The sequence below is a fragment of the Lepidochelys olivacea genome (assembly GCF_965140295.1).
Source record: "Lepidochelys olivacea isolate rLepOli2 genome assembly, chromosome: 5".
Classification (NCBI taxonomy): Eukaryota; Metazoa; Chordata; order Testudines; family Cheloniidae; genus Lepidochelys; species Lepidochelys olivacea.
In genome coordinates, this window is record NC_140415.1 from 27,643,404 (window position 1) to 27,670,452 (window position 27,049).

At 42.0% G+C, this 27,049-nt stretch overlaps 1 protein-coding gene across 3 annotated transcripts in view; it reads left to right on the forward strand.

Moving 5' to 3' along the window:
• EGFLAM (EGF like, fibronectin type III and laminin G domains) overlaps positions 1–27,049 on the forward strand; it is a 128,107-nt gene that overhangs the window by 90,062 nt on the left and 10,996 nt on the right. For all 3 annotated transcript variants that reach the window (XM_084628576.1, XM_084628577.1, XM_084628578.1), the window contains 7 exons: positions 6,704–6,829; positions 7,433–7,676; positions 11,168–11,279; positions 13,450–13,566; positions 17,867–18,047; positions 24,822–24,900; positions 26,843–26,986. In XM_084628576.1, coding sequence (XP_084484702.1) covers positions 6,704–6,829; positions 7,433–7,676; positions 11,168–11,279; positions 13,450–13,566; positions 17,867–18,047; positions 24,822–24,900; positions 26,843–26,986 — 1,003 coding nt within the window. The remainder of the gene's footprint in view (positions 1–6,703; positions 6,830–7,432; positions 7,677–11,167; positions 11,280–13,449; positions 13,567–17,866; positions 18,048–24,821; positions 24,901–26,842; positions 26,987–27,049) is intronic.

The window sequence follows — 27,049 nt, forward strand, 5'->3', positions numbered from 1 at the left end:
TTTTCTCACATCCCCCCCACCCCCATACACACACAAACTCACTCTCCTGCTGGTAATAGCTCATCCAAACTGACCACTCTCCAAGTTTAAATCCAAGTTAAATCAGAACATCTGGGGGGGGGGGTAGGAAAAAACAAGAGGAAACAGGCTACCTTGCATAATGACTTAGCCACTCCCAGTCTCTATTTAAGTCTAAATTAATAGTATCCAATTTGCAAATGAATTCCAATTCAGCAGTTTCTCGCTGGAGTCTGGATTTGAAGTTTTTTTGTTTTAAGATAGCGACCTTCATTTCTGTGATTGCGTGACCAGAGAGATTGAAGTGTTCTCCGACTGGTTTCTGAATGTTATAATTCTTGACATCTGATTTGTGTCCACACGCAATCACAGACATGAAGGTCGCTATCTTAAAACAAAAAAACTTCAAATCCAGACTCCAGCGAGAAACTGCTGAATTGGAATTCATTTGCAAATTGGATACTATTAATTTAGGCTTAAATAGAGACTGGGAGTGGCTAAGTCATTATGCAAGGTAGCCTGTTTCCTCTTGTTTTTTCCTACCCCCCCCCCCCCCAGATGTTCTGGTTTAACTTGGATTTAAACTTGGAGAGTGGTCAGTTTGGATGAGCTATTACCAGCAGGAGAGTGAGTTTGTGTGTGTATGGGGGTGGGGGGGATGTGAGAACCTGGATTTGTGCAGGAAATAGCCCAACTTGATTATCATGCACATTGTGTAAAGAGTTGTCACTTTGGATGGGCTATCACCAGCAGGAGAGTGAATTTGTGTGGGGGGGTGGAGGGTGAGAAAACCTGGATTTGTGCTGGAAATGGCCCGCCTGATGATCACTTTAGATAGGCTATTACCAGCAGGACAGTGGGGTGGGAGGAGGTATTGTTTCATATTCTCTGTGTATATATAAAGTCTGCTGCAGTTTCCATGGTATGCATCCGATGAAGTGAGCTGTAGCTCACGAAAGCTCATGCTCAAATAAATTGGTTAGTCTCTAAGGTGCCACAAGTACTCCTTTTCTTTTTGCGAATACAGACTAACACGGCTGTTACTCTAAAAGCAGGAATAGAATCCATACGTCCTGACTGTCCTGTGCTTTAGGCAGGAAGTCATCTTTCTTCTTTTTTGTAGTTTTGCAGTCAAAATCCCAGTAGGGCAGTGATCAATGTGCAACTTACTAACAACAGCTCTGTATTCTCTGGATAAGATGACCAGACTCTGTGCTGTATAAGAAAGGAACAGAGTGACCCAGGAACCGGACACTGAAAAAAATAGGGTTTTGGAAGCAGAGAGAGTAATTTCATGATAGAGTGAGAATCTATGGAAAACAGCTTAAAACCTTTCTAAGGTTCCCTCATCCCTAATCTCTATTGCCTCTTGGGTCCCAGCTAGTCATTCCCAGCCATGTGCCCTCCACACACTGTTGCATTAACAATCAACATCAACTAAAATAAATGCTGGATTTTTCCATGTGTGACCTGAAGCCGAAAGATAGAACCATACTGTGTGTTACATTGCTCCTTGCAATTGCAGAGCTTGCTGTGTACCATGTACCATGGAAGCTTTGCAAACAGTATAGAAAATGACTAAAAACTGTACATAATATAAACTGGAATTAGCGATTCAAGTCTATTAGCTTTTCTGGTAACTGACCTTCCATTCTATTCTGCTTTTATATTGGGTATAAATCAGGGACCACAAAATGGAAAAAAAGAAGAGAGGCCTGTCCTGTGTATAAATCAGTCCTACTGGTGAGATTATGAATCTCACATAGAACTGTAAATCAAAGTGCTGGCAAAGGAGGAAGGGCAAACACCTTTAGTACTGCATATTCCTGCTGAAGCTCCCTTCTTTCTCTTCTGCCACTATGAGGGCCCCACGCCTGGGATTTCATGGAGGCATGAGATGCAGGAGGGGAAGGTTGACTTTTCAGTGTACTCATCAATACTGAACTGAAAAATGGAATACCTCAATGTCACTTGGGGCGGGGGGTTGTTTGGACAGCAGGATCATAGAACCATAGGGTTAGAAGGTACCACAAGGGTCATCTAGTCTAACCCCCAGTCAAGATGCAGGATTTGTGGATGGTCTCCTTAGAAACTGAGAATGCGCTGGCTGGAACAGAAGCAGTCTCTTCACCTTAATCACTGAGAACGTGTCAGTTTGGAACTTCTACCATTAATTTAAACAAATGTATTGTCCTTTATCTCAAAGATTTTGCTTAAATTTTCTGCTCATGAAAGTGCAAAACTAACAGCAATGACGACCACTACAATAAACATAGTACAGATGGGTGTTGTGTTGTGTAGGTTTCTACTTACATCTCTGCCCATATGTCTCTCTGGTAACCTGCAGCACCCTCCTAATACAGTACTGGTGATCTCCTCCCAAGCAGGGATTTCCAGAAGCACTTTCCAGGGCCAGTCCCACAGATGTCAAAGCCAGACATTTAAATGTAGTCCTCTGTTAATAATTCATGAGAGCACAGATTCATTAGTGTATTGTTGAAATAGGGACGGGATCGTACTGGCCATATTTAGTTTGGCTCTTTGTGTTGAGGCCTTAAATATTCCATGGTGATAATGATGTTGATCAGTTGATCAGTGAACAGATGGGATAGGAAGAGGTCATCAGTTGCTGACATCTGTTTTGAGAGGTCTGTTTATTAGATTATTGGATTTTTCTTTGTGAAGCTTGGTAAGTGAATTCAGTCGATCTTGCCTTTCTTGCCTCGGTGTGCTGCTGGACTTCTTTTTTTCACTCCTTTGGATTTATCACAAGCTGCTGTTTGTATTGTGGTAGAGCATAAGGGTCCCTATTGGGAACAGGCCCCAATGTGTAAGCACAAAAAGATGGTCCCTGCCCCATAGAGCTGACAATCTGGGCAGCTTGTGAAGGTTGGTATAAATTGTCACACAACTTGTCCCTCTTTAGCAACATGAGGGTGATGGGTTAGATTCTGCTGGCATAACTCAGGGCCCCCTGGTAATACAGAGTCCCCTGGGAGCAGTACCCAGAAGAATCTGGCCGGGGCAGCCAAAGGTAGAAAGCAGTGGAACTTTCATTCCCTAGTGTGGCCTCCAGTCACAGTTTCAATGTTCTCCTGCCCCAGTGGAAGCCATGAGGGGAAGGAAGCAGTGCGTATGCTGTTTGGGACAGTCTCATGTAGGAGGGAGGCAATGCAGACTCTGCTCACTGTCTGCATGGGAGAATTACCCAGAGGCACAGCAGGCCTTCATAAAGCCTGATGTTTTACTAGCGGTTTCCCCGAGGTCACAAACTCATAGAGAGCTGACATGTAATTTGGAATTCCCCCTGGGTGGAATCCTTTGGGTGAAACATTTTGAAATCAATGCGAGCTTTACCATTGATTTCACTGGGTCCAGGATTTCATCCCATCTCAGAAATATGTTCGTCTGAAAAACACCTGCATCCAGGTGCACAGATCACTGAGCCTTGGTCCGCACTACAAACTGATGTCAGTATAAGTATGTTGCTCAAGGGTGTGGAAAATCCAGACCCCTGAGTGAAACAATTGTATTGTCCTAACCCCCAGTGCAGTAAGCGTAGACAAGCCTTGAGAGTGAACACTCTGGAAGCGCTACACTGCTACATCATATATATTTGCAGATGACTTCATAGTCTATTAGAAAACTCATAGCCTTATGATTAAGGGAAAAAAGTAGAATCTAGCAGTTAGAGAATCATACTGGAACCCATGACTTCTGGGTTCCATCTGTGACTTTGCCATTCACTGGTTGTCTCAGTTTCCCCATTTATAAAATAGGCCTTGTACTATTCACTTCATCATAGTGCTGCTGTGATTATTAGTGATAAGTGGGGTGAGAGCCTCAAAGTATAGGTGCTCTGTGTGTGCAAATGTTGTTTAAACCCACAACCGTGGATTATATTCAGATGAAAAACAGTACCGCAGGATCCCTACTCCTATCCAGCCCCCACTTTACCATGGTTGACAGCTGTTTGTGAGAGAGGAAGGGGAATAATTAGCATTGCAAGAACAGCTGCTCACACAGCTGGCTGGCAGGGGAGGCATTTTTTAGGGTAATTGTCTCTCTTCACCTGGAAGTGGAATTCATCCTGTCCCTGAGGAGAAGATGTGTCCGCATGGGTTCTGTCTTTAACCTGTAGTCCTCTGGTTGGGTACCTCATGCTTTGTGCTATGAATAATGTAATCAGGCCACCACTTGGTACATTAAAGACTAGGCTTGATGAAACACTTATAAATGTACAATAAGGAACAATTCTGCACTGTCAGGGAGAGGGACCAAATGACCTAATAGATATTTTTCCATCTCTAACTTCTGTGACTTTGTGATCCAAAGGTTATATTCCAGGTTGTATAGCATAGTGGTCTTCTTGTTCATGTAACAGGACAAAAAAATTAATCAACTCTGGTTGAAATGACTGGCTGAATTGAAGTTTATCATGTGTTAAATCTCTACAGAAGTTCTTTCCCTGCTGTTCTTTACACACTGAATGAATGTAAGATAGGAAATGAAACTCTGAGTTTGAACTGTAGTGATGCCAGGACCCCACTGAGATTTTACAGTGCCCTGTGCAGTAGATTAAATATTTCTGCCTGATGCGCCTCTTTCTTTTTAAAAAAAGGGTTCCTCTTGTCAATAGCAGGTTTGCCAAACTTTGCTCAGTCACCTCACAACCACTCCCTGCTGGTCAGTTCTGACTGTTTCCTACTCACCCTTAAAAAGAACAGGAGTACTTGTGACACCTTAGAGACTAACAAATTTATTTGAGCACAAGCTTTCGTGGGCTATAGCCCACTTCATCGGATGCATACAATGGAACCTATAGTAAGAAGATATAGATATATAGATATATATACAGAGAAGGTGGAAGTTGCTATACAAACTGTAAGAAGCTAATTAGTTAAGATGAGCTATTATCAGCAGGAGAAAAAACTTTTGTAGTGATAATCAAGATGGCCCATTTAGACAGTTAACAAGAAAGTGTGAGGATACTTAACATAGGGAAATAGATTCAATATGTGTAATGACCCAGCCACTCCCAGTCTCTATTCAAACCCAAGTTAATGGTATCTAGTTTGCATATTAATTCAAGCTCAGCAGTTTTTCATTGGAGTCTGTTTTTGAAGCTTTTCTGTTGCAAAATTACCACCCTTAAATCTTTTACTGAGTGGCCAGAGAGGTTGAGGTGTTCTCCTACTGGTTTTTGAATGTTATGATTCCTGATGTCAGATTTGTGTCCATTTATTCTTTTGCGTAGAGGCTGTCTGGTTTAGCCACTCCATCAGGGGCTCATTCACCTGCACATCTACCAATGTGATATATGCCATCATGTGCCAGCAATGCCCCTCTGCCATGTACATTGGCCACTAAGTCTCTAAGGTGCCACTAGTACTCCTTTTCTTTTTGCGAATACAGACTAACACGGCTGCTACTCTGAAACTAGCCTCTTACAATTTGTATGGCAACTTCTCTGTATGTGAATATATATATCGTCTTCCTATATGTTCCATTCTATGCATCCGATGAAGTGGGCTGTAGCCCATGAAAACTTATGCTCTAATAAATTTGTTAGTCTCTAAGGTGTCACAAGTACTCCTGTTCTTTTTGCGGATACAGACTAACACGGCTGCTACTCTGAAAACTACTCACCCTTGTGCATGTTTCATGTCTGAATGATCCAACCTGTAATCTGAGGTCAATCACCCTGAAAATACTCACTTGAAGCTCCCTCAATATACATACCCCACCTCCAGGAGTATGTCTGAAGGTATTCAAGTGTAAATTTATTGTCTGTCACCATTTTGTGGGACTTCACCCCTTTAAAACACTGCAGAAACATAAGCGATGTACTCACACACAGCGCACATGTTGATCTGGGCCTTGTTAACTAATATTTACAATTTATTCCTGTAGACTAGGGGGGAAATGATTTAAATAAACAATAATACAATTTAAAATAAAGAAAAATATCTGAGTTAACTGGTACTTCATACACTTTTGACTATTAAACACATGTATCACTGACTGAGAAGGAAATACAAAAAAATCCGTCCTTCTATGACAGTTTTGATATTGTTACCTCAGGGCACCTTTCTGTGCTGTAGACATCATATGCCAGCGTGGTGGAAATGGTGATTAGAAAGCCCATATGTTGGTAATATGGATCCCCTGCAGTGCAGACAGAACAGTTAACAACTACATGCTGGTTAATAAGCTTAGATGGTGCTGCTTAATACATTCAGTGCTTACCATACTGTCCCCAAACTTTGAATGAACAAAGCAGCACTTAAGATAATTGAGGTTAAACAAATCAGCATGTTTGTAATGTAAACAATCGGGTGACACGAGGAGGTTCTGAAATACACATTCGTGAGAACAACAAAGATGCTACTGAGGGTAGGCAAAACCCACTCCTCTGGCAAATGGTTATACTGTAAAAAAATATCTTGTGAGTTATTTGGTTAGTTCTCGTTTCTACCATTTTTAAAGCATCTTTATGATGCAGTGTAAAATCAATGCTGAAATCAAGCACTTACCCTAAAATCTGCTTTGTAGCTTTGCACACTGAGAGAGAATTCTGTTTACTTGAGAAAGCAAATTGCATTTGTTTGTAACAACAAGCAAGCAGCCCGCTAAATCCTCTTGGATTAACTGGTATGGTATGACATTCTGGCTCTGAGTTTAGGTGAATGCAGCAGTGGAATCTGCGATGAGGCTTCCTGTATTAACAGCGGCACCTGCACTGCAAGCCAAGCTGATTCATACATGTGCCTTTGCCCTCTTGGATTTAAAGGTCGGCATTGTGAAGAAGGTGAGAGGACACCAGATGTGTTTTATTTCTGACTTAAGTGTTAGTCTGTGTTCAATACACTTTCTCAATAGGATAAGATCCGTTTGGATGTCATTGAACTGTCAGAAAACAGTCCTGATTTGTTCCTTCTCCTAAAAAGCACAGGCATATGCTGATAAAATGGTGCTAGATGCCTTGTGTGCATGTTATGTTGTTTATTTTTATGGGCTAGAGAGCATCTTGCATGGATAAGTAGGTGAGACTCCGTGCTCCCTTTGGTGTGGATAGGGGAACGGTTGCAGTCCTTGTGCACTTCAGAGCACGGGGACCGCTCCTTCTTCACACTGCCTGCTGGGAAACCCATTCTAAGGGCTTGGGAGAAAACAGGGCTGTGTTCCTGATGTTTCTCTATGCCTGACCAATAGAGTTGGGCTGTCTGAGGAAGGAAGTTCAGTAGCATGTTTATCCTGTGTGCCTGAGAGCTGCAGAAGGAATGGCAGGGCTTCTAGTGTGACGGTAGATTTAAATGCATAATGAAGAAAGCTATCTGAAATTGGTTAGGGAGTTAGTCAATTTCTTACCTTAGAGCCCAAGCTGACCTACTTGTTTTTTCTGGAATTCCAGCATTTATCCTGGCCATACCTCAGTTCAATGAGTCGTTGAGGTCATTTGCTACAACATCCTGGCCTTTGGAACCACAGAACTACCTTTCCTTCATGGAGTTTGAGATGACATTTCGTCCAGATTCAGAGAATGGGGTCCTCTTGTACAGCTATGACACAGACAGCAAGGACTTCCTGTCTATTAACATGGTGGGCAGCTATGTGGAGTTCAGGTTTGATTGTGGTTCAGGAACAGCCATTATCAGGTAAATATTAGTTGTAATCGTTTTTCAAACAATGCCACAATGAAGATATGGGAAAGGAATAGCTATGTTGGAGAGGCTACTGGTTTGTGTAGTTATATATTCACTCTCCAACAAAATCCAGTGATGGGTACTTCTAGGGAAGGCACAGAAGCTATGTGTCTAACTGCAATACTATAACACAGGGGTATTTTTTCTTCTCTGGTGGTCTGAAGCTGACATAAGCATTGATAGCATTTATCATTTCATCCTACCCTGCAACTGCAGATGTTATTCTTATCCATGTAGGGAAAATACTTTAAAAATATTCATCTCCTTGCCTCACTAATATTAACACAAGAAATTAAGGAATAATATATAATGAAACTAGATATTTTACAGTCATCTTTAACAATAGCCTAATATGTGGCAATAATGTATGCAAAGATGTGAGTAACACAGTATATTGCCTGTGGCCATTATATATTGTATGTTTCCTGTGTTCATAAGAAATGATGGTCATACTGGAGGCTATGAAATATACTGATTTTCACTCTGGGAGGGCCTGAGTACATACATTCAAATAACATCTTGCAGTCTCTATCTTCAGTATGTAATCCATATTAGAGACACATATTGAAAGAAATTATGATTTTTCCCCAAATACCATTTTTACTGCTTAAAAACACTTTGGGCCAAATTCGAACTCAGATAGATGGATGCACTTCCCATCAGGAGTTGTACATGTGTATATGAGAGTGGAATTCGTTTTTTTACATTTAAAAAAAACAGAGAGGGAGAAAGAAACTAACATTTGGATTTCAAATAGATTGAGGAAAAATACAAGTTGTTATTGATTGCTGAAAAAAGGAAAATTGGTCAACCTGATGGTAAGCTTACTTGAAAACAATCAAAGCTATGCACTCATACAATACAGAGTACTAACAAAGAGTAATAGCATACAAATAACTGTGTTAAAAGGTTTGCAGGTTACAAAGTGAAGCATTTAAAGTAGGAATTTAGGTTGTCCATGCTACCTTAGTTCTGCTACCTTGTGTGTATGCAGTTTTAATAGTCTTTAATTATATGATCACCTGTTACTTTTTTTTCCAAGGGATTCCTCCCTCATTCAGTGCACAGAATGGACAGAACATAGGGAACAGGCAGCTGTTCAATAAACATGATTACTAATGATGAGTTAAACATGATTTATTCAGTAAGCACACCATCCAAAGCCTGTAACAAATATAGAATTACTCATTTCATCACGGAACTTTCTTGAGCACTCATCATTATAGTATCTGAGTGCCGCACAAACAATGAATATCTCTCCAACACAAAGTAGGAGAGCATTAGTATCTCAATTATACAGATTCTCTATACAACCTTGATGGATGGGGATCAAGAATCAAGTCCCGTGAAAAATATAGCATGTGATCATGTAATTAAAGACTGTATCATAAATGCACGTGTGCAAGTGTTAGAGAATCTAAAAAAATGGTTTCAAGAATCTTTTATAATGGCAAGTGTTAGGCAAACTACATGTAGGAATCGCTGGCAGTTCTTCATGCAATACTTAAGTCTTGGATAGCACTATTCTTCCATAGATCTCAAAGATGAGGTAAGCAGCATTATACCTATTTTGCTGATGGTGAAATAGGCTCACAGAGTTCATAGGTGACTTGACCAAAGTCACACATACAGTCAGTGCCAAAGCTGGGAATATGACTCACGTCTCCTGACTACCTTGGCCATTGCACCATGCTGAAATGAGCTGGATGTGAATGTTACCATTATAATTAAGGATAGATGAGCTCGTTGCCACTTTGATAATGAGAGTTTAAACATTCATCTTGAACGTGACTGAGTTTTGTGCTTGCTTAGGCAACATGGTGAGCAAAGAAGCAGAATGCAGGCACACAGTAATAGAGGTTGTAAAAGGAGGAGACAAAAAAATTGAATAGACGATTAGGTACAGGCTACCACTGTGACAGCCTATCCTCTACCAGGATCCACTGTGCCCATGAGACTTCACGTGGGCACAGATATTCACATTCCTGGATCTTAATGCAGGATCAGGAACCTAGAAATATGGGGAAGTGAGTCTATCCCTAGCACATAGCCAAGGATTCAATATAACGAGAAAAACAATTTAAAAAAACAACTCATCCTTGAGGAAAAAAGGGTTTAAATTGTATTAAAAAGGATTGACAAACTTGTACTAGTTTTGAAAACCCTGAGAATCCAAAAAATAAACTTACAGTTCTGAAAATCTCAAGCTCTGCAAGGTTCACCCATCCCTAATTAAAATTACAGTTTACAAAAGCAGGAGGGTTGGCATGATGATAACTTGTTCTGCAAAGGACAGAGAATATATGTATTGCATCTTATTAAGTAGTCAGACTCATCTGGTTTCTTTATTACATATTGATTTATCCAAGGCATTAAAACCTATTACCTAGTGATTTATCCAATGTGATTAAACCCTAATTGTCACTAAACAAGAAAAGGACAAAGAATGAATGACATTGCTTGGTGATGCTTTTTGGAGGGTTTGGTGTCAGAAGAAGATTGGCAGAAATGCGTACAAAAGGCTTCGAGATATGATTTGGATTTGAACTGCTTTAACCCAAAGTAGTAAAAATGACATTTCAAAGTAAAGGGAATGTCTATAGGACTTCATTAATTGTAACATCTGCAGGGACATGGTTTCTATCCACTCTGCAGACTGTTTTTCTGTCCCAGATTAGTGCTGGGTTAATAAAGATTATCTGAACAGTTTTAAAATGTTTCCTGTGAGACTGGTGGTCACTTGGCATAACAATTGGAGATTGTGGTTCTTATTCAGAATCTCATTACACAATTAGGATCATATTTTGGTTACAGCCCATAATGTACAACATTCAGTTTATTTATTTTTTTTAAAAAAAAGGATCACTGGGATAGCCTGCATCAAAAGAGCTTATCTGAATTGAATGGATAAGCAAACACAAAATGTTTCTGTCTCATAAGGAGACAAAGGCTTTGGGGAACTTCTGCCTTAGGTAAATTTCTGTAACGCCAGCTTCAGTCATTTGGAGTTGGGTGATGTATAGCTGAGACTTTTTCCTCATGTATTTAAATCTAAATAACTGCAGAAATTGAATAGAAATTTTAGCTCTCAGATAGTTAAATGTGCACTGGTTGCTTAAAGTGGTTTCTTTTACAAATAAAACTAAAATGCTTTTAGTTTAATATGGGAACACTGACACATATTCCTTCACTGCCAGTGTTTAGAAATGGTGCCTTCTGTTGCGCCTCATATACATCGAGCTTTTGTGCAGTCATATTTTTCCCCTTTCTTTTATTTAGTGCTAATAGGTAAAGATACTCAGTAATTTGTTTCTGTTGAAGGAAGGGTCATGGACATTATCTTCAAAAGGCTAGTTGGTAAAGAAAAATGTTTGAAAGTATCAAAAAAATGCAGGTATAGACTTCTTATGGGTTTTTATGTTTGTGGTTTTTGGTTTAAACAGGAGTGAAGAACCTGTTGTTCTGGGCCAGTGGCATGAACTCAGAGTGTCTCGCACTGCGAAGAATGGTATTTTGCAGGTTGATAAACAAAAGCCAGTGGAAGGAATGGCAGAGGTAAGAAGCATATAATGTATATTCTCATATATAAAGCAATTTGTTCATAAAATGACCTAACTTCTCATCTAAATATTAACAAAAATGAGATCTTCAGATAAGCCACAGTCCCTGATCTCTGACGCCTATAAGAGTTTATTGAAGCACATATATGGGGCAGCCTCTTCTTTAGCTTTGAGTTGGGAAGGAGAGGAGCCCAGGACATAACTGGGAGCACCTCTCTTCTGCCTTGACCCAGGTGTTTGTGCTTTGACCTACATTTCTTGTTTCATACATGAGGTTCATTTCTTCCTCTTCATCAATTTATCGGTCATAGTTGTACCTATTACAAAACACCAGCATGTGCATTTTTCAACCACTAGCACCTCTAAGCACAAGAGTTAGAATTTACAGTCAGAAAAGCTTTTTCTCCAAATAAACTGAGACTCAAGTTGAAAAATGGCTTGTTTATTTTCTTCATGCAGAAATATTCGACTTTTCATTGAAAATCTGAAAACCCAAGTTTTCAGCAGAAAAGTCTTCAGGTTTTCAGGCAAACTAGCATTTTTATATGGAAAGCAGACACTTTTCATGCAAAATTTCATTTAATTGGAAATCCAGTTTTCCCTCAACAGATTCAATGGAAATTTTTTTTTACCAGTCTATTGTGCTTTAGTTAAATAATCAGCTTAATTATTATTTATTTATTAAAGATTGTTAGTTAAAAATTTGTACAGCACAATACAGAAATAAAGGCTATTGTTACCAAGCTGAGTTGGAGACTGGAGAAGTGGCTGCAGCTTGATTTATCCCTAACTAATTTCCAAAAACTCTCCTCCTTATATATTTGTTCAAGAGAAAAAATAATTCCTTTCCCATAACTGATTTATCTGAGGCATTCCCTTTATGGTATTTCAGCATACCTAATCAATGAGCTAAATATATCTGTAATTTATTTGTCTTTTTATGGCATTTTAGCTTATTTTATCAATAAGCTAAAGACATTTCTAACTACATCCTTATTATAGGAAACACCTGTGGCAACAAGTAATTCCTAATAAGCTAAAAATATCTTTCAGTGAGTCACATATTGTATGGAATATTGAAGACATTTGTAATAACAAGTATCCCTCATTAATCAATCACAAGTTGTCTTTTCCTGGGTATTTGGACACATTCTCAACAAGTCAGGGTAAAAATATTACATACTTTCCCTTATTTGGTCACACTCTAAAGTTCAACCAAACATCCAAAGTCCCTAGAATCATAGACACAAAGCTCTAGAATTATAGATACAAAGCACTTTGGTTCATGCGCAAAGGATCATAGCATTTTATATATAAATATAGGAATACAAAGAATCATGGGTAATCTGGTTCATCTGCTGTCAAGCCCTATATGAGATTCCTTCAACAATCTGGTCCATAATGAACAAAGGAGAAGAACAAGGTTTCTGTTTTTTCTCTCTAGCTGAGCATTGTGCAGCAGCTGTAGAGAGCGGTTGGCTTTGCAGCTGCCAACAAAGAACTCCTGCAGAACTAGAATTACATATTTATTATGTCCTTACCTTTAGAGTCTTTCCAATTCATACAAAAACGTTAACCAGAACTCCAGTGTAGTCTGAGTGACTGTGTCAGCTTCCAGCACCCAGTTCAGACACATGATATTTCTTCTTTTTATCTGTTTCCTGTATTACAGGTTTGCTTTTTCAAATACTGCAAGCGTTTGACTCTTTTCTGTTTAGTATTGATTTTAACTCTGAGGGTTCAGAGTTAAAATCAATACTGGTTCTGATTTCACTGCTACCAGTATCATACCAGTGTGACTGCAGTGGAGTTATTCCCACTTCACACAAATGTGATCAAGAGATCAGAATTAGAACTGGCTAAAAAAAGGAAAGAGAAGAAATTAAATACCATTTTAAAATCCCCCCCCCCCCCCACACACACACTTTTTGTCAAAACATCTGAAATTTTCCAGACAGCTCTAAATAGAATCAGGCCCAGCCACTTAGTACAGGATCCACATTGTCCCTTCCACGTTAGCATGAAGATGTAAGGCTATGTTGCATACCATACAGAAATCCTGTGTCACCCAGGGCTCCCTTCTAAAAATATAAAGCAAGCTAGCCTGAAAATGCAAGCATAGTTGTAGCTGATCTAACAAAAATGGATTCTGACTTTTGTGACAGGGAGCTTTCACGCAGATTAAGTGCAACACTGACATATTTATCGGTGGAGTCCCTAATTATGATAACCTGAAGAAGAACTCTGGGATACTGAAGGCTTTCAGTGGAAGTATTCAGAAGGTACATGTTTTGAAATAAACTAACTCTGTGCATTCACTTCATATCTTTGTATCCCTGACACTTGGACATCAAGGGTGAAATCCTGGCCCTACTGAAGTTAATGGCAAAACTCCTGATAGGCCAAGATTTCAACCCTAGACCTCAGCAACCCTTCACAAGATGGTTGATTTCTCCTTTCTTAAAAATACGTTTAACAATCAAGAACACCATGTTCTTCCTAATGCTATTGACAAATTACTGGTAAGTGTTGTTGCTGTTTTTCGATTTACCTTCCATGCTGTACTGATAAGTGAACCACAGACATGCTGGGTCAAAGTCAGAGTTGATGTGTGAAGTTGTCAAAATTAGACCTCCTTAGACTCATTTACACCTATATGTAAATAAGTGAGCATAAGGGGAGTCTAAAGAATGCTCAGTGATGGACAAAGTATAGACAGATAAATGGTTGGCATAACTTACACGCTAGCGACCCAGAAGAAAGTGCAAGTCAAAGTAGGGTGAAGACTAACATAACGTAGTGTAATGTAACTTACACACTCTTACAGCTTTCCATTAGTTGCTTTTCTTGCTACCCTCCTTTCTTGTGGCCTCTTAGCGCGTGAGCGACACCAACCTACTCACCCTTTCCTCAGTTAGTGGTCAAAATTCAGAAGTGATGTTTAATGGAGTCAGGTGTAAGCAGACTAAATTGGTATAATATACACAATGAGGGGCCAAAAGAAAATATAAATTATTCCAGCACTGGTTTCCTGTAGAGTTCTTTAGAATAACTTAGCCACACTCTGAATGTAGCCCGGAATCCTTAGAGTTAAATCTGAGTAACTCCATAGAATTAAATAACAAATCAATGAAGCCCACAGTAAATGGATTAAAAACTGGTTAATTGATAGATCCTGAAAAAGTTATTGTAAATGGAGATTTGTCATACATTAGGGGTGTTTTTAGTGCTACTACTCTTCAATATCTTTATTGATATGGAAAAGGATACAAAATCATTGCTAGCAAAATTTGCAGTTGACACAAAAATTGATGGAGAGGTAAATAATGACGAGGACATGTCATTATAGAGTCCTATTTTGATTACTTGGTAAGATGAGCTTGTTAGAACAAGGTGCATTTTCATAGAGCCAAACGCAAGGCCAGACATCTAGGGGCAAATAATGTGGGTCATTCTTACAAGATAGGGGACTATATCTTGGAATGCAGTGACACTGAAAAGGACTTAAAGGTAATGGGAAATAATTGACTGAGCACATGGGTTGTGGGTATCATAGACTTGGGAAGGCTGATGTGGCTCCACCCATGCTCCACCCCTAAGCCCCTTCCTGCAGTTACTTCCTGGTTCCCGCTCTTCCGTAGCCCAGGCTGGCTAGGGCTGGGGTGACTAGCGTGTCGCCAGGACTCAGGGCAGGTGGTGCCAGGGCCGCAGCACCCACCTGGCGCTCGGGGCGCTGGAACTGTGCCCCCTGGTGCTCTGGGACTGGAGTTGGGGGCCCACACAGAGCTCCGGGACTGGGGGCACTGTGGCCATACTGCCCAGGGGAGCTCTGGGGTTGGGGTTGGGAGCCTGCTCGGAGCTCCAGGGCTGGGGGCACTCAGGCGGCCCAGGGCTGGGGAACCGGGACCACATGGGAGTGCTCTGGGCAGAAGAGGGGAGTGAGGCGTGGGGCCTCAGACAGAAGGGGAGGGGCCGGGAGCTAGGCTTTCCCAATGGCCAGTTCACCGTCCGCCCATGAGCACAAACTCCCAATGCACTGCTACAGTTAAGAGGGCAAACACAAATTCTTGGATGCATAAGCTGATGAACATCAAATAGGAGTAGGGAGGTTTTATTACTTCTGTATATGGCATTAAGTGAGACTCTTAATGGAATACTGTGTCCAGTAGCGGTGTCAACACCTAACACAAGATGTTGAAGAATTGAAAGCCATTCAGAAAAGAGCTTACAAGAATGATCTGAATCTTTGAAAATGTGTTTTATAGTGAGAGACTTAAGAAATTCAATCTATTTTGATTATCCAAGAGAAGGTTAAGTGGTGATTTTGATCACAATCTACAAATATGTATATGGGGAAGAGATTTCTGACAGTAGATGCTCTTCAACGAAGCAGCAAAAGGCATAATGAGGATCAGTGTGTGGAAGTGGAAGATAGACAAATTCAGACTAAAATATAAGATGCACATTTTTAAGTGAGGATAATTAACCATTGGAACAACTTACTTAGCGATGGTGGATTCTCCACCACTTGCAATCAAAACTGGATATCTTTCTAAAAGGTATACTATAATTCAAACAAAAATTATGGGCTTGATGCAGAAATTATTGGTGACGTTCTGTGGCCTGTGTTATGGAGGGGTCAGATCAGATGATAATACTGGTCCCTTTTGGGGTTCAAATCTGTGAAACTATTAATGTAAATGGACTTTTGCCATATTTACACTGATGTAACCAAGATCAGAATATGGCACCTTGTGTATAACTTGGTTATATATTAAATGAGGTTGTACAAAATGCAATATTTTTTCTTAGAGAGCTCAAAATGTGGACATGTTTTGGAAGAATCCTATAGTTTCACAGATATCTTCAATTGAACTGCTCCCAACATTTTAAGAAGTAACAAATTGGACCTTTTGCCCATTGCTAGTTGTGAGTTCTCCAGGCAAACATACTAGCAGTAGACAGTGCTAGATACACTGCTCTGCATAAATTTCCTGTTATGTTCTCCAAGATATGTCTGTGAGGGGTAGGACCCCTTGGGGAAGCCACCTGATGTGCTGAGATTCCACTGAGTCTACCAGTTCTGCCAGCATGGGCCCCCTTTAACCTGTCTTGCTGAGCCAGGCTCTTAAAATGTCCTCTAACACATGCACAGGCAGGGCCATATCCAGTTGCAGATTAGCTCTGGGAAGACTCAGCTTAAGGGACTTGCTTCAGTACTCAGATATCCACCGCCCTTGGAGTACAGACCCAAAGATATACTATGAAATTTGCCCCCTCCCTCAATGTGGAGAGAGGTGTGCACACTTCTCCTCCCCCCCCCCCCCCCCGTTAGACATAGCAAAAACGGGTTTATATTGTAAACCAGAAATAAATGTATTAACTATAACAGGTCTATTTTAAGTAGTTAAGGAGGTAGCAGACAGAACAAGGCAGATTACTAAGAAAATAAAACAGAGCACGCAAACTAAGCTTAATACACTAAAGAAACTGGTTACATGCAAGTTCTCACCCTAAATGTGGTTCTAATAATCTTCTTCACAGGTCAGATGCCCTTCCAGCCTGGGTCCAGTTCTTTTCCCCCGTGTTCAGTCTTAGTTGTTTCCAGCAGTCATCTGGAGTGGGGTAGCAAGGGAGAACTCACGACCTGGATTACCTAAATTCCCACCCTTAAATAGGATTTGCATAAGGCGGGAGTGCTTTGTTTCCTAGTTTGACCCCCCTCTAGCTTCTCGTGGAAAAGTAGAGAATTCAAGATGGGTTCCAGTATCAGGTGACATGGTCACCTGCCTCTGTAGGGCCCCTGTAACCATTCTACACCGGCTGACCCACAGATTCGCAGGAAGACTAAGCTCTTTTACAGTCCATTGTCTCTTGCTGATGGGCCATCAGCCCTGTTGGGATTTTTCATTGTTTTACCTTAAGTGTTAGCAGGGGGCGTCACCCAAAGTAACATTGTTGAAATATAGCTACATAGTCAATATTTCTAATTGCAGATACAGAAATGATACATGCCTGCTAATAGGCTAATCACATTCAGTAAATCATAACCTTTCCAGTGAGATCTCACATGAGCCATCTTGAATAAAGTATATCTCAGTTATGTCATATTCATATCATAAGCATATTTTCATAAAAATATGGAATGACACATCACAATGTCCTTCTACAATAGGATGAAATTGACTTCTTCAGCAAAGCTCATATAGTATTTTATTTCTGGTGTACAGCTGAGCTACAAAACAATGCACCAAAATTCAGACATAAGGCTTGTAAATATCAGGCAGCTTTTATCTGATTGGGTTCTTAAGTTGTTTTGTGTTTCCAGAAAAAACAAAAGAAAGTGTATTTCCCCCACCTCAGGATAAACAGCTAAATGTTTTGGAAGGCTAAGCTCTGAAAACTCATTGATTACAATAAATAGATGTTAGATCAGGTTTTGAAAACAATGCTTTTCTCTGGAGCCATTCAGGGAAGTCCTAATGCTAAATATTGAGTATTAAAGCAAAAAATGTGTTCCTGAAGGGGTAGCATCTGAATCTGGAGATTTCTGCATTGTTTTCTCTTCTCTTTTAACCCAAGATTATATTGAATGACCGGACGATTGATGTGAAGCAGGATTTCACTTCTGGAGTCAACGTAGAGAACGCTGTCCATCCCTGTGTGAATTCTCCATGTGCTAATGGGGGAAACTGCATGCCCAAAAAGGACAGTTATGAATGCGATTGCCCTTTGGGCTTTGATGGCCAGCACTGCCGAAAAGGTAACAATGAGTTTTTTTTCAAACTTTAAATATAGAATTCTTCCAAAAATAATGGAGAGATTTTGCACATCTTTCAGAATAGAAACCAGAGGGGCTTGCACTTTTTCTGCATTACTGCACATTCCACTTACCCATAGCAGCATCCATTCTGTCATTTAGGAACATGATAATTGCTATCTCAGAACAGAGCAATGATCCAGAGATGGTACCAGGGCCTCTGGTCACCCACAGTAGCCAGTGCTGAATGCTTCAGAGAATGCCATAAAACTCCCTAATTATGCAGCCCTATCTGAAGGGGGAATTCCAGCCTCTCTCCTCCACCTGATGATTATCCTTACACCCTGAATCATGAGGATTGATAGCTTTTGTAATTTTATCCTCGCTATGTTAACAACAAATGCTGTTCTTATTCACATCAAGGTCTAATCCCTTTTTTAGCCTCTGACTACCCTGTAATTTCACAGTAGGTGCAATTTCTACCTCAGCAAAACATTGGAGACCACCAAGGAATTCTTTCCAAAACAAAGAGTTTTGTTCTCCTCTACTCAAAGAGACAATAGTGTATTTCAAACCAGTAGGTTTATGAAAGAGAGTTAAGATTGCATAAACATGGAAAACATGCACACAGTGTTATTCCTGCATAAGCTTTCGTGAGCTACAGCTGAAGTGAGCTGTAGCTCACGAAAGCTTATGCTCAAATAAATTGGTTCGTCTCTAAGGTGCCACAAGTCCTCCTTTTCTTTTTGCGAATACAGACTAACAAGGCTGCTACTCTGAAACCAGTGTTATTCCACTAGATGGGGTTGTTTCCCTTCTGTCAAGTATTATCTTGGGGGACTCACTAGGGAAATGATTGTGCTACACCAGCATGCTAATTTAGAAGGACATTGAAATTTCACTCTTTAATTATCACAGACAGTTTTTCAAATGAAAAGTACGTGTTTCGGTTAAGTCATGATGAAAAAATAAGCTTTTCTTCTCAAAAAAAGAAATTTAGCACAACAAATACATTTTATTAAAAATAAAAAAATGCAAAAATGCCCTACATGGATAATATTGTGATTTAACTAAAGATGGAGCATCATTAATTCCAGAGTCTTTGGTTTGTCATTTTATTGTCTAGGTATTTACAGGGTGCTAGTGGAGAAGCCTTACATACACAGCTCTGTGTACTGCAGTACTGACATCTACAGCATGAGTTAAGGGCCAGTTAATGAATTAGAGATAGTCTTGTCAACTTCCTTCCAATGCTCTGAACATTGTTTCACAAACATACTAGATTAAAATTCAAATTTGTTTTAACCAAATTTCTGTGGCGACATTTTAAGAGCACTTCTCAGATCAAGAGGTGATTATGTTAAAAAGCACCTTTTCCAATGAGACTTAGGCTTGTCAGTTTTTAAGTCACTTTTGAAAATAGGACTTAGGGACCCTAAGTCACACACAGCACCTTTGAACATTTAACCAAGGTGATATAAGTGCGAGTACATAAGACACATACTTTGATGTCTTAACTGGATGAGGAGTCAATAGTTTTCTGCTGAAATCATTGTTGTATGTTTTCTGTATAAGCTGTGATGAGTGGTCATGGTAATTAATATTTAATAGTAAGAAGTACCAAAAAAGCTAACCACTCTTTTTCCCTTTGTGTGAAATTCAGCCTTGTGCTGAAGTCTGCGCATGTCTGATACATCACTTAAGACCTCAAAATAATATTTGATGTGTCCCTCTGCAGAGGGATGAATTTCACCATTTGTGCATTTTAAGTAGACAAAACTAAATTATTGCCTAAAGACAATAGAAAGAGGGTGCCCTACCTTCTAAGATTGTTCCTCTCATCATACCACCACTTTATCTAGAGATACACTGCAAAAATGAAGCAGGGAAAGCTCAGTGAAGGAAAGACCTGCTTAAAACAGGGCAGACTATTGAAATTGAGATTTTAAAACCATTGAAAAATAAAATCTACATGTTCTTGTTTTGTTTTACGCTGACGCGTTGCAGAGTGTGGGAATTACTGCTTTAACAGTAAGTACTGCAAATGGTGTGAAAACTGCTCTGTCTCTGCATGTCTGTGCCTACTCTGTCAAGGTGATAGCTGGATTTACACTGCAGTCTGCATGCAAGCCAAAAATATCCGATGAAGTGAGCTGTAGCTCATGAAAGCTTATGCTCAAATAAATTTGTTAGTCTCTAAGGTGCCACACATCCTCCTGTTCTTTTTTTGAGGTTATACAGTAATTCTCCAGCACCTCGTCGTGTTAGTGTTTTTAAATGTGACTTCAGAACTCATTGAGAGTGCCACGCTGACCATGCTAGAGACAGAAGCAAAGTCCCTGTATTCCAGAAAAAAAGGGTCTGCACCAGCTGACAGAGCGCTTTGTGGAATCTGCACTGCTGCTCCCTGTGTGTCTCAACTCAACCCTGGAGGGTTCTCAGAAGTCAGAGGGAAAGCCCAAATCAACAGACACTTAATTGTTGCAATGCCTTGTATTACAGTGCCTAACTTTTAGATGCCTACCTATCCAGTTGAGTCCACAAACTCTGAGTTAGGCTCCTAGGCTCTCTGTTCAGTGAATGGGGAAAGATAGGCCCCTGAGGATGAGATCCACAAAAGCCAGCATGCCAGGCAAACAGTTGCATAAACTCGCCAGTGGGAGATACTGAGGCGAGTGATGTATGCTAAGTCTCACCCCTCTCAAGGAGTTAGGCACCTAAGTCCAGGCTGGAGGGAGGTGCTATCTCTGCTTGGGGTCCAAGGCCAGGAGCTCGTCTCCTGGAGTCAGGCATCTAAGCTGTTTCTAGCCAGTATGGTGGAGTACACCTAACTCCACACACGACAGCCGGGGACAAGGGGTTATACAACCCCTGTATAACCTTTAGCCCAGTGGTTAAAGCACTCACCCTGGATGTGGAAGACTCCAGTTCAATTCCCACCTCTCCCTGATGAGGCGAAGGGATTTGGATGTGGGTTTCTCAACTTCAGTCAGTATAACCATTGGGCTATAGAGTCAGTCTTTCTCTGGCCCAATGCACATTTTATTATTTATCCATAGTGGGACAGCTTCAACAAGAGAGATGGAGAGAGACCCACATCAGAATATCCCAGAGTCCAGCAGTTAGGGCACCAAGGGGGTTTAGGCACCTCCAGGGTTATGTAGCAATTTAACAGGGGTTTTGAGGATCTCCATCATGCCTAAATTTTGGACTTGGGTGTCTAACTCGCGCTTTAGTTGCTTTAGTGTAGTTCAGTGCTCACCATGGCCATTCAGGCCATCCTCTGCCATGACTGTTATCTAGGATTTCAGTTAGAGAAGTGGTTTGGGCACCTGTCTGCTGGGAAACCATTTAGATGGTGACATGTTTTGGTTACTGCTAGCCTAGATAGAATTCAGACTGACAATCCAGCTCAGTCAGAGTCAATAGCAAAGGAAGAGCATACCAAGGACTCAGCACTAATAAAGACAAAGGGCTAGATTGTGTCTCTTTGGGTATGTCTACGCTACAATTAGACACCCTTTGCTGGCCCATGCCAGCTGACTCAAGCTCGCGGGGCTCAGGCTAAAGGGCTGTTTAATTGCAGTGTAGACATTTGGGCTTGGGCTGCAGCCAAGCTATGGGACCCTCCCAGCTCACAGAGTCCTAAAGCCCAGGCTCCAGCCTGAGCCCCAATATCTACCTTGCAATTAAACAGCCCCGAGCCCTGCAAGCCTAAGTCAGATGGCACAGGGCAGCCGTGGGCTTTTAATTACAGCGTAGACATACCCTTAGGCATTGCTCTGAGTAGGGAAGCGAAACTGCTCAGGTCTGTTCCAGCAAGGGCAATACATGGTGCACAAATGGGGCTACCCCTTTGAGCCTCTAGGCAGCAAGGACTCTGCCATCCCCAGTCTGTGTGCAGCAGGAGGAGGGTTCTTTGAATCCTTGCACTATTTTGCTCACCCACACTAGGGTCAGAGACCATCTGGCCTACAACTTTTCCATTCATGCAGTGACTGCCAGGCCCAATTATAATACAATTTCTTTTGAAACCTGAAACAGATTTCAGTCTTTCAGTAGTGTTGCACAACACATGGTTTCCTCTTCAGACACACTGGACAGTTTTCCTAATTTCCTTACTGATGCAAAAGCCATATGTTACCTTCTGAAGTTCCCAGTTTGCCCTTATTGCTGCTGGTGGCTTTCAGTGTGCACAAATTACGACAACTTTGTATTAACAGTAGTGACCCAAGCCCCAAGCAACAGTGCGACCCCATTGTGCTAGGCACTGTACAAACACAAGTGAGAGACAATCCCTGTACTGAGAAGCTTGTAATTTAAATAGCCATGGCATACAAGCTGTAGCAGCAGAGGCTTCAGCATTCAAACAGAAGATTGAAAACTGGGTCATGGAGGGATTAAGGCCCTAATCCTGCAAAGATTTATGCTCCTGCTTAATTTTAAATGGATTAGGACCTAAGGGACTTGATCAAGATCACATAGGAAGTCTGTGGCAGAGTTGGGAATTTAATCCAGATCTCCTTTCTCCCAGTCTAGTAATTTAACCACAAACCTCCATCTGAATAGTGCTCATTTTAATGTTGATGTGCTATAGAAATGGGGGGTAGAGGGGAGGAGTGGGGGGCATTATCCTAGAGTAGCTTTTTCAGCCACCTAAAAATTGTTTCAATTAATAAAATTTTCAATTTTAAAAATATTGTAATTGCTTCCATCAGTGAAATAAAAGAACTGAGGTTTTTACTGCTCATTCTGCCAAACTCTTTCCGCACTTGTCCTTTGAATGGAACATACACTTATAGCAAAGCATTTGCAAAGTTCATTAAAACCTTCTGGAGAAGGAGGAATTGATACTAACTGCTAGCAGATGGATGAAATGAATTCAGCTATTTTATGAATCCATAAACTGTATTATTAAGGAAATGATCAATTGTGTGAGCACTGCAGCAAATTGCAGGACATTCACACAAAAATTGCAGCCACAGCAGAGCCTTGCTCAACTGTTCTTCCCCACAAATCCTCTGTATGCTGAATGCTCAAACTCAGTCACTCTTCTACTGGCTTCAGTGTGAGTATATTGTCCAGAATATTGCAAAAGAGCTCTTTTCCCCAAACAAGGAGGAATGACTAGTCCAAACCAACAGCTATGTATATTGTTCACTTTCCCTTATTTATGGACCACTAGATATTGCAATAATCACAGCCTAGAAAGAAATAGGATGTTATGTAAATCTCAGGATAGAAATTTAGTAGTGAAAACAGAGCAGAAAAGCATTTGTCGCTCTTATGGGCGCAGATGTGAATTAGCAAACATTGCCAGTCATTAGCCATTTTTGTTCTTCGGCAGATGTGGGCAGGCTTGATCTGGCTTCCAAGCCTACTGTGAAACTTCCTGAGAGGCTCCTAAAGCCTCTCGCCACTTGAAGGGATAGAGAGGGGTAGAGCTTGTCTTGGAACCATTGAAATTATGAGCCAGCTTCTTTGTTGCCTTCAGTGAGGCTAGGCTAATTTACACCAGCTGAGTTTCTGGTCCACTGCCCAAGAGCCACACTTCATTTGGAGCCATACTTGCAACAGCAGCCTCCTGCTCTTCCCCTGCCGTTATCTGTACTGGGAGTTGCCAAGGAAGCATAGGTGCTGACTCCATGGGTGCTCCAGGGCTGGAGCACCCACCAGCAGCCCTGTGGATCAGTGACTCCCCTCTTGCCCCCCACAGCGCCTCCCATCCACCGGCGGCCTTGCCAATCAGCTCCTCCTCCACCCTCCCAGCACTTCCCACCTGCCACGATCAGCTGTTCAGCGGCTTGGGGGAAGGGGTGGAGTGGGGGGCAGGGCCTGGGGCAGAGCTGAGGGTCAAGCACCCCGTGGGAATAGAGGAAGTTGGGCCTATGCAAGGAAGGACACTGCTCAGGAGCAACTGCCATGGCCCCCAGCTGGGCAAAGTCAGGCTGGAGGGTGGCCAGAAGTACAGGAAGAAACAGGGCTCTAGAGGAAGAGGTCGGAAAGGGAAAAGTGGGAGCTCTAGACCTACCCCTCCTGCTGCCGCCTCTCCCCCCCCCCCCGCCCCAGGAGACTAGAGCCCGCTCAGCAACTGTGTTGGGCCACAGAACACGCTCTGTTGAGAACACTAAATCAGAAACCCAATTTAGTTTCTTCAATAAAAGGCAAGAATTGGAAGGGCAGGGCGGTTGAACCACAAATTTCTGCTGAATGATTATCTGGGCTCAGGGAGGAGTCTGTAAACACTGGGTAAAACAGGCAAAAATAGATGTTAGGACCATTTTACCTCTTAGTAGGGTGACCAGACAGCAAGTGTGAAAAATCGGGACGGGGGTGGAGGGTAATAGGAGCCTATATAAGAAAAAGACCCCAAAATTGGTACTGTCCCTATAAAATTGGGCCCTCTGGTCACCCGACCTCTTACTGTCTCCATTTTTCAGCTAGGAGCTACTTTCCGCAGTGGGAGGATAAATTGAATATGAAAAGAAAGCCACAGGCAGAGAGAATAGGGCTGGGTGTGGGCCTGGACAAGATTTTTTGACATTTTCCCCACCCTTGGGTGTGGGCATGGACAAAGATTTCTTGACTTTTTCCCCACCCTTGGGTGCAAAACAGCTCGGCTATTTTGCTCAGCAGTTTATCTGTGCTGTCAGCTTGGCTTAGTGTCAGTGAGTAGTGGCTGTAAATGGAGTAAAGAAACTGAATCAGTGAAGCAGTCAATTCACTGTATTTTCCTGCCACTAGCTGATAGTCTGTGATTTTCTTTCACTTTTCCAGCCGTTACAGAAGCCATTGAAATCCCACAGTTCATTGGCCGTAGTTACCTCACATATGATAACCCGGATATCCTCAAAAGGTAATTCACCGACCCTGACCCTAAATGATTCTGCTTTTCCTTTACCATTAAACTATAAAAGATGTTGTGTAAGTAGGTCCTATTGTACCATCAGTTAGTCCTGCTAAGCCATGGTTGCCACATGGAATGTGTTTCTTAATGTTAGAAAAACAAACTTTTTAATCATACTTATATCCCCACATCACTAGCATCTGAGCACCTCTCAGTCTTTATTGTGTTTATCCTCTTAACATCTCCATGAGGTAGAGTGGTGCTGTTCTCCCTGTTTTACAGATGAGAACCTAAGAGGCAGAGCATTAGGTTCATAAACGGACTTACGCACCTAACTGCCCCTTTAGGCACCTAAATCCCAGAATCTGGTCCAACTGGGATTCACAAAGTCCCCAGTAAGCTGCCCCTGAACCATGTAGTGCCTAAACTTGCTTAACATCTAAGTTTTTGCAGTAAAAATTCCATAGGCACCTATATTTCTACTTCTGAATATGCATCCTGCCGCCCCAGGCCAGGTGTCCAAGCCCTAGAGCAGTACACGAAGTGAGAGAAGAGAGCTAATGCTCTGCCTAACTCTCCTGCAAGGCATGCTGGGGTAAGCGTGCTCAGAGCGTGCCTACCAGATCAGGCCTATATAGGCAAAACAAATTTGGAATCTCTCTGATATTGCCATCACCAAGGGTCTAGTGCTGTTACCCTTCCCTCCCTCCCCACCTCTGTATTTATAATCATTCCTCATCAAGTCATTCCTGAACATTGGGCCTGATCCCACCAACACTTGGAACTGGCACTACAGTGCTGACACTGATGGCAATAGGTGCACAACTAGAATTTTCCTAAGGTGGGGGCCCAGCCCATGTATGACCTCGCTGAGCCCTCTCCTCCCCTTCTGAAGCAGCCCTGGAAGCAGCAGAGTTGGAGGAGACAGCATGAGGAGGTGGCAGCACAGGGCTCTGGGATGTGGGGAGCCACAGCCAAGAGGCCCAGGAGAAGCATCCACTCCTGCTCCAGGCCATAGTGGTCGCTGACCGCTTCAATCACTCTCACCTGGGCCAGTCATGGGAGATGGGATTGAAGCTGTCAGTGACCAGCATGGCCTGAATTGGGGAGCGGGGGTATCTCCTCCTGGAGCTCTGGCCGGGGTGTGATTTCAGGGGGTGGGGGGCGGGAGTCAGCAAGCAGCATCCCCCCACCCCCCCCACACACACACCTTCCCGAGCTGCAATCACTGGTAGTGCAATGGCCCAATCATAGCTGTCCTGTGCAGGCTTGGCACTGTGAAGTAGCCTGGGATGGTGCTTGGTGGGGGGGATATCCACTTGACGCACCAGCTGCAGCCCATCCTCTGTGCTCAGGTCTTTTCCCTGGGCAGGAAAGTGCCCCCCCTGGCTGTACCTAATGGCCCCCTGGGTCTGGCCTCGGTTCGCTGCTTCCCAGAATCCTGGAGAGACCAGAACTGCCTGGGATTATGGCCAGGGGGAGTTTCCATCCCCCCTTCCCCCCACACCTTCCTGGATGGGACTACTTGCAGCAGCAAGCACTTCCTGGTAATGTTTATGGGCCTGTAGTCTGTATGTTCTCTGGGGCTGACCCCATTTATTACATGCCAAATAAAATAGCACCACACATTGGCAGTCACCCTCGCTATACCCACAGCCTGTACTAAATTGCAGGGCTGTGATAGCTCCTGCCGGTACATTTCATAGAACCAAGGATTCCAACACTGCAATAGCATTTCTAGGAGTTTTGCATTGAGAAGGGGAAGTTTAACTGTGATCAGAGTAAAATATGTTCTATGGTATCAAATCATACCTTGCTGAGTGTTAGAGTACCCAGCCTATATGTCCCTAAACAGCCTTGTGTTGAGGGGTACATTGGTAAAGTTAAAAAGGGGGAAAAAAACCCATCTCATAACTTTCCTGTGTGATTATTTTTTCTCCCAATCAAACAGAGTATCAGGATCACGATCAAACGTGTTCATGAGGTTCAAGACTACCCTGAAGGATGGTCTGCTGATGTGGAGGGGAGACAGTCCCATGCGCCCTAATAGTGATTTCATTTCTTTAGGTCTTCAAGAAGGAGCGTTAGTATTCAGGTAATCTCTAACTGGTTTAATTATTTACACAGTGTGCACAAATCACCACGCTGTACAGTAATG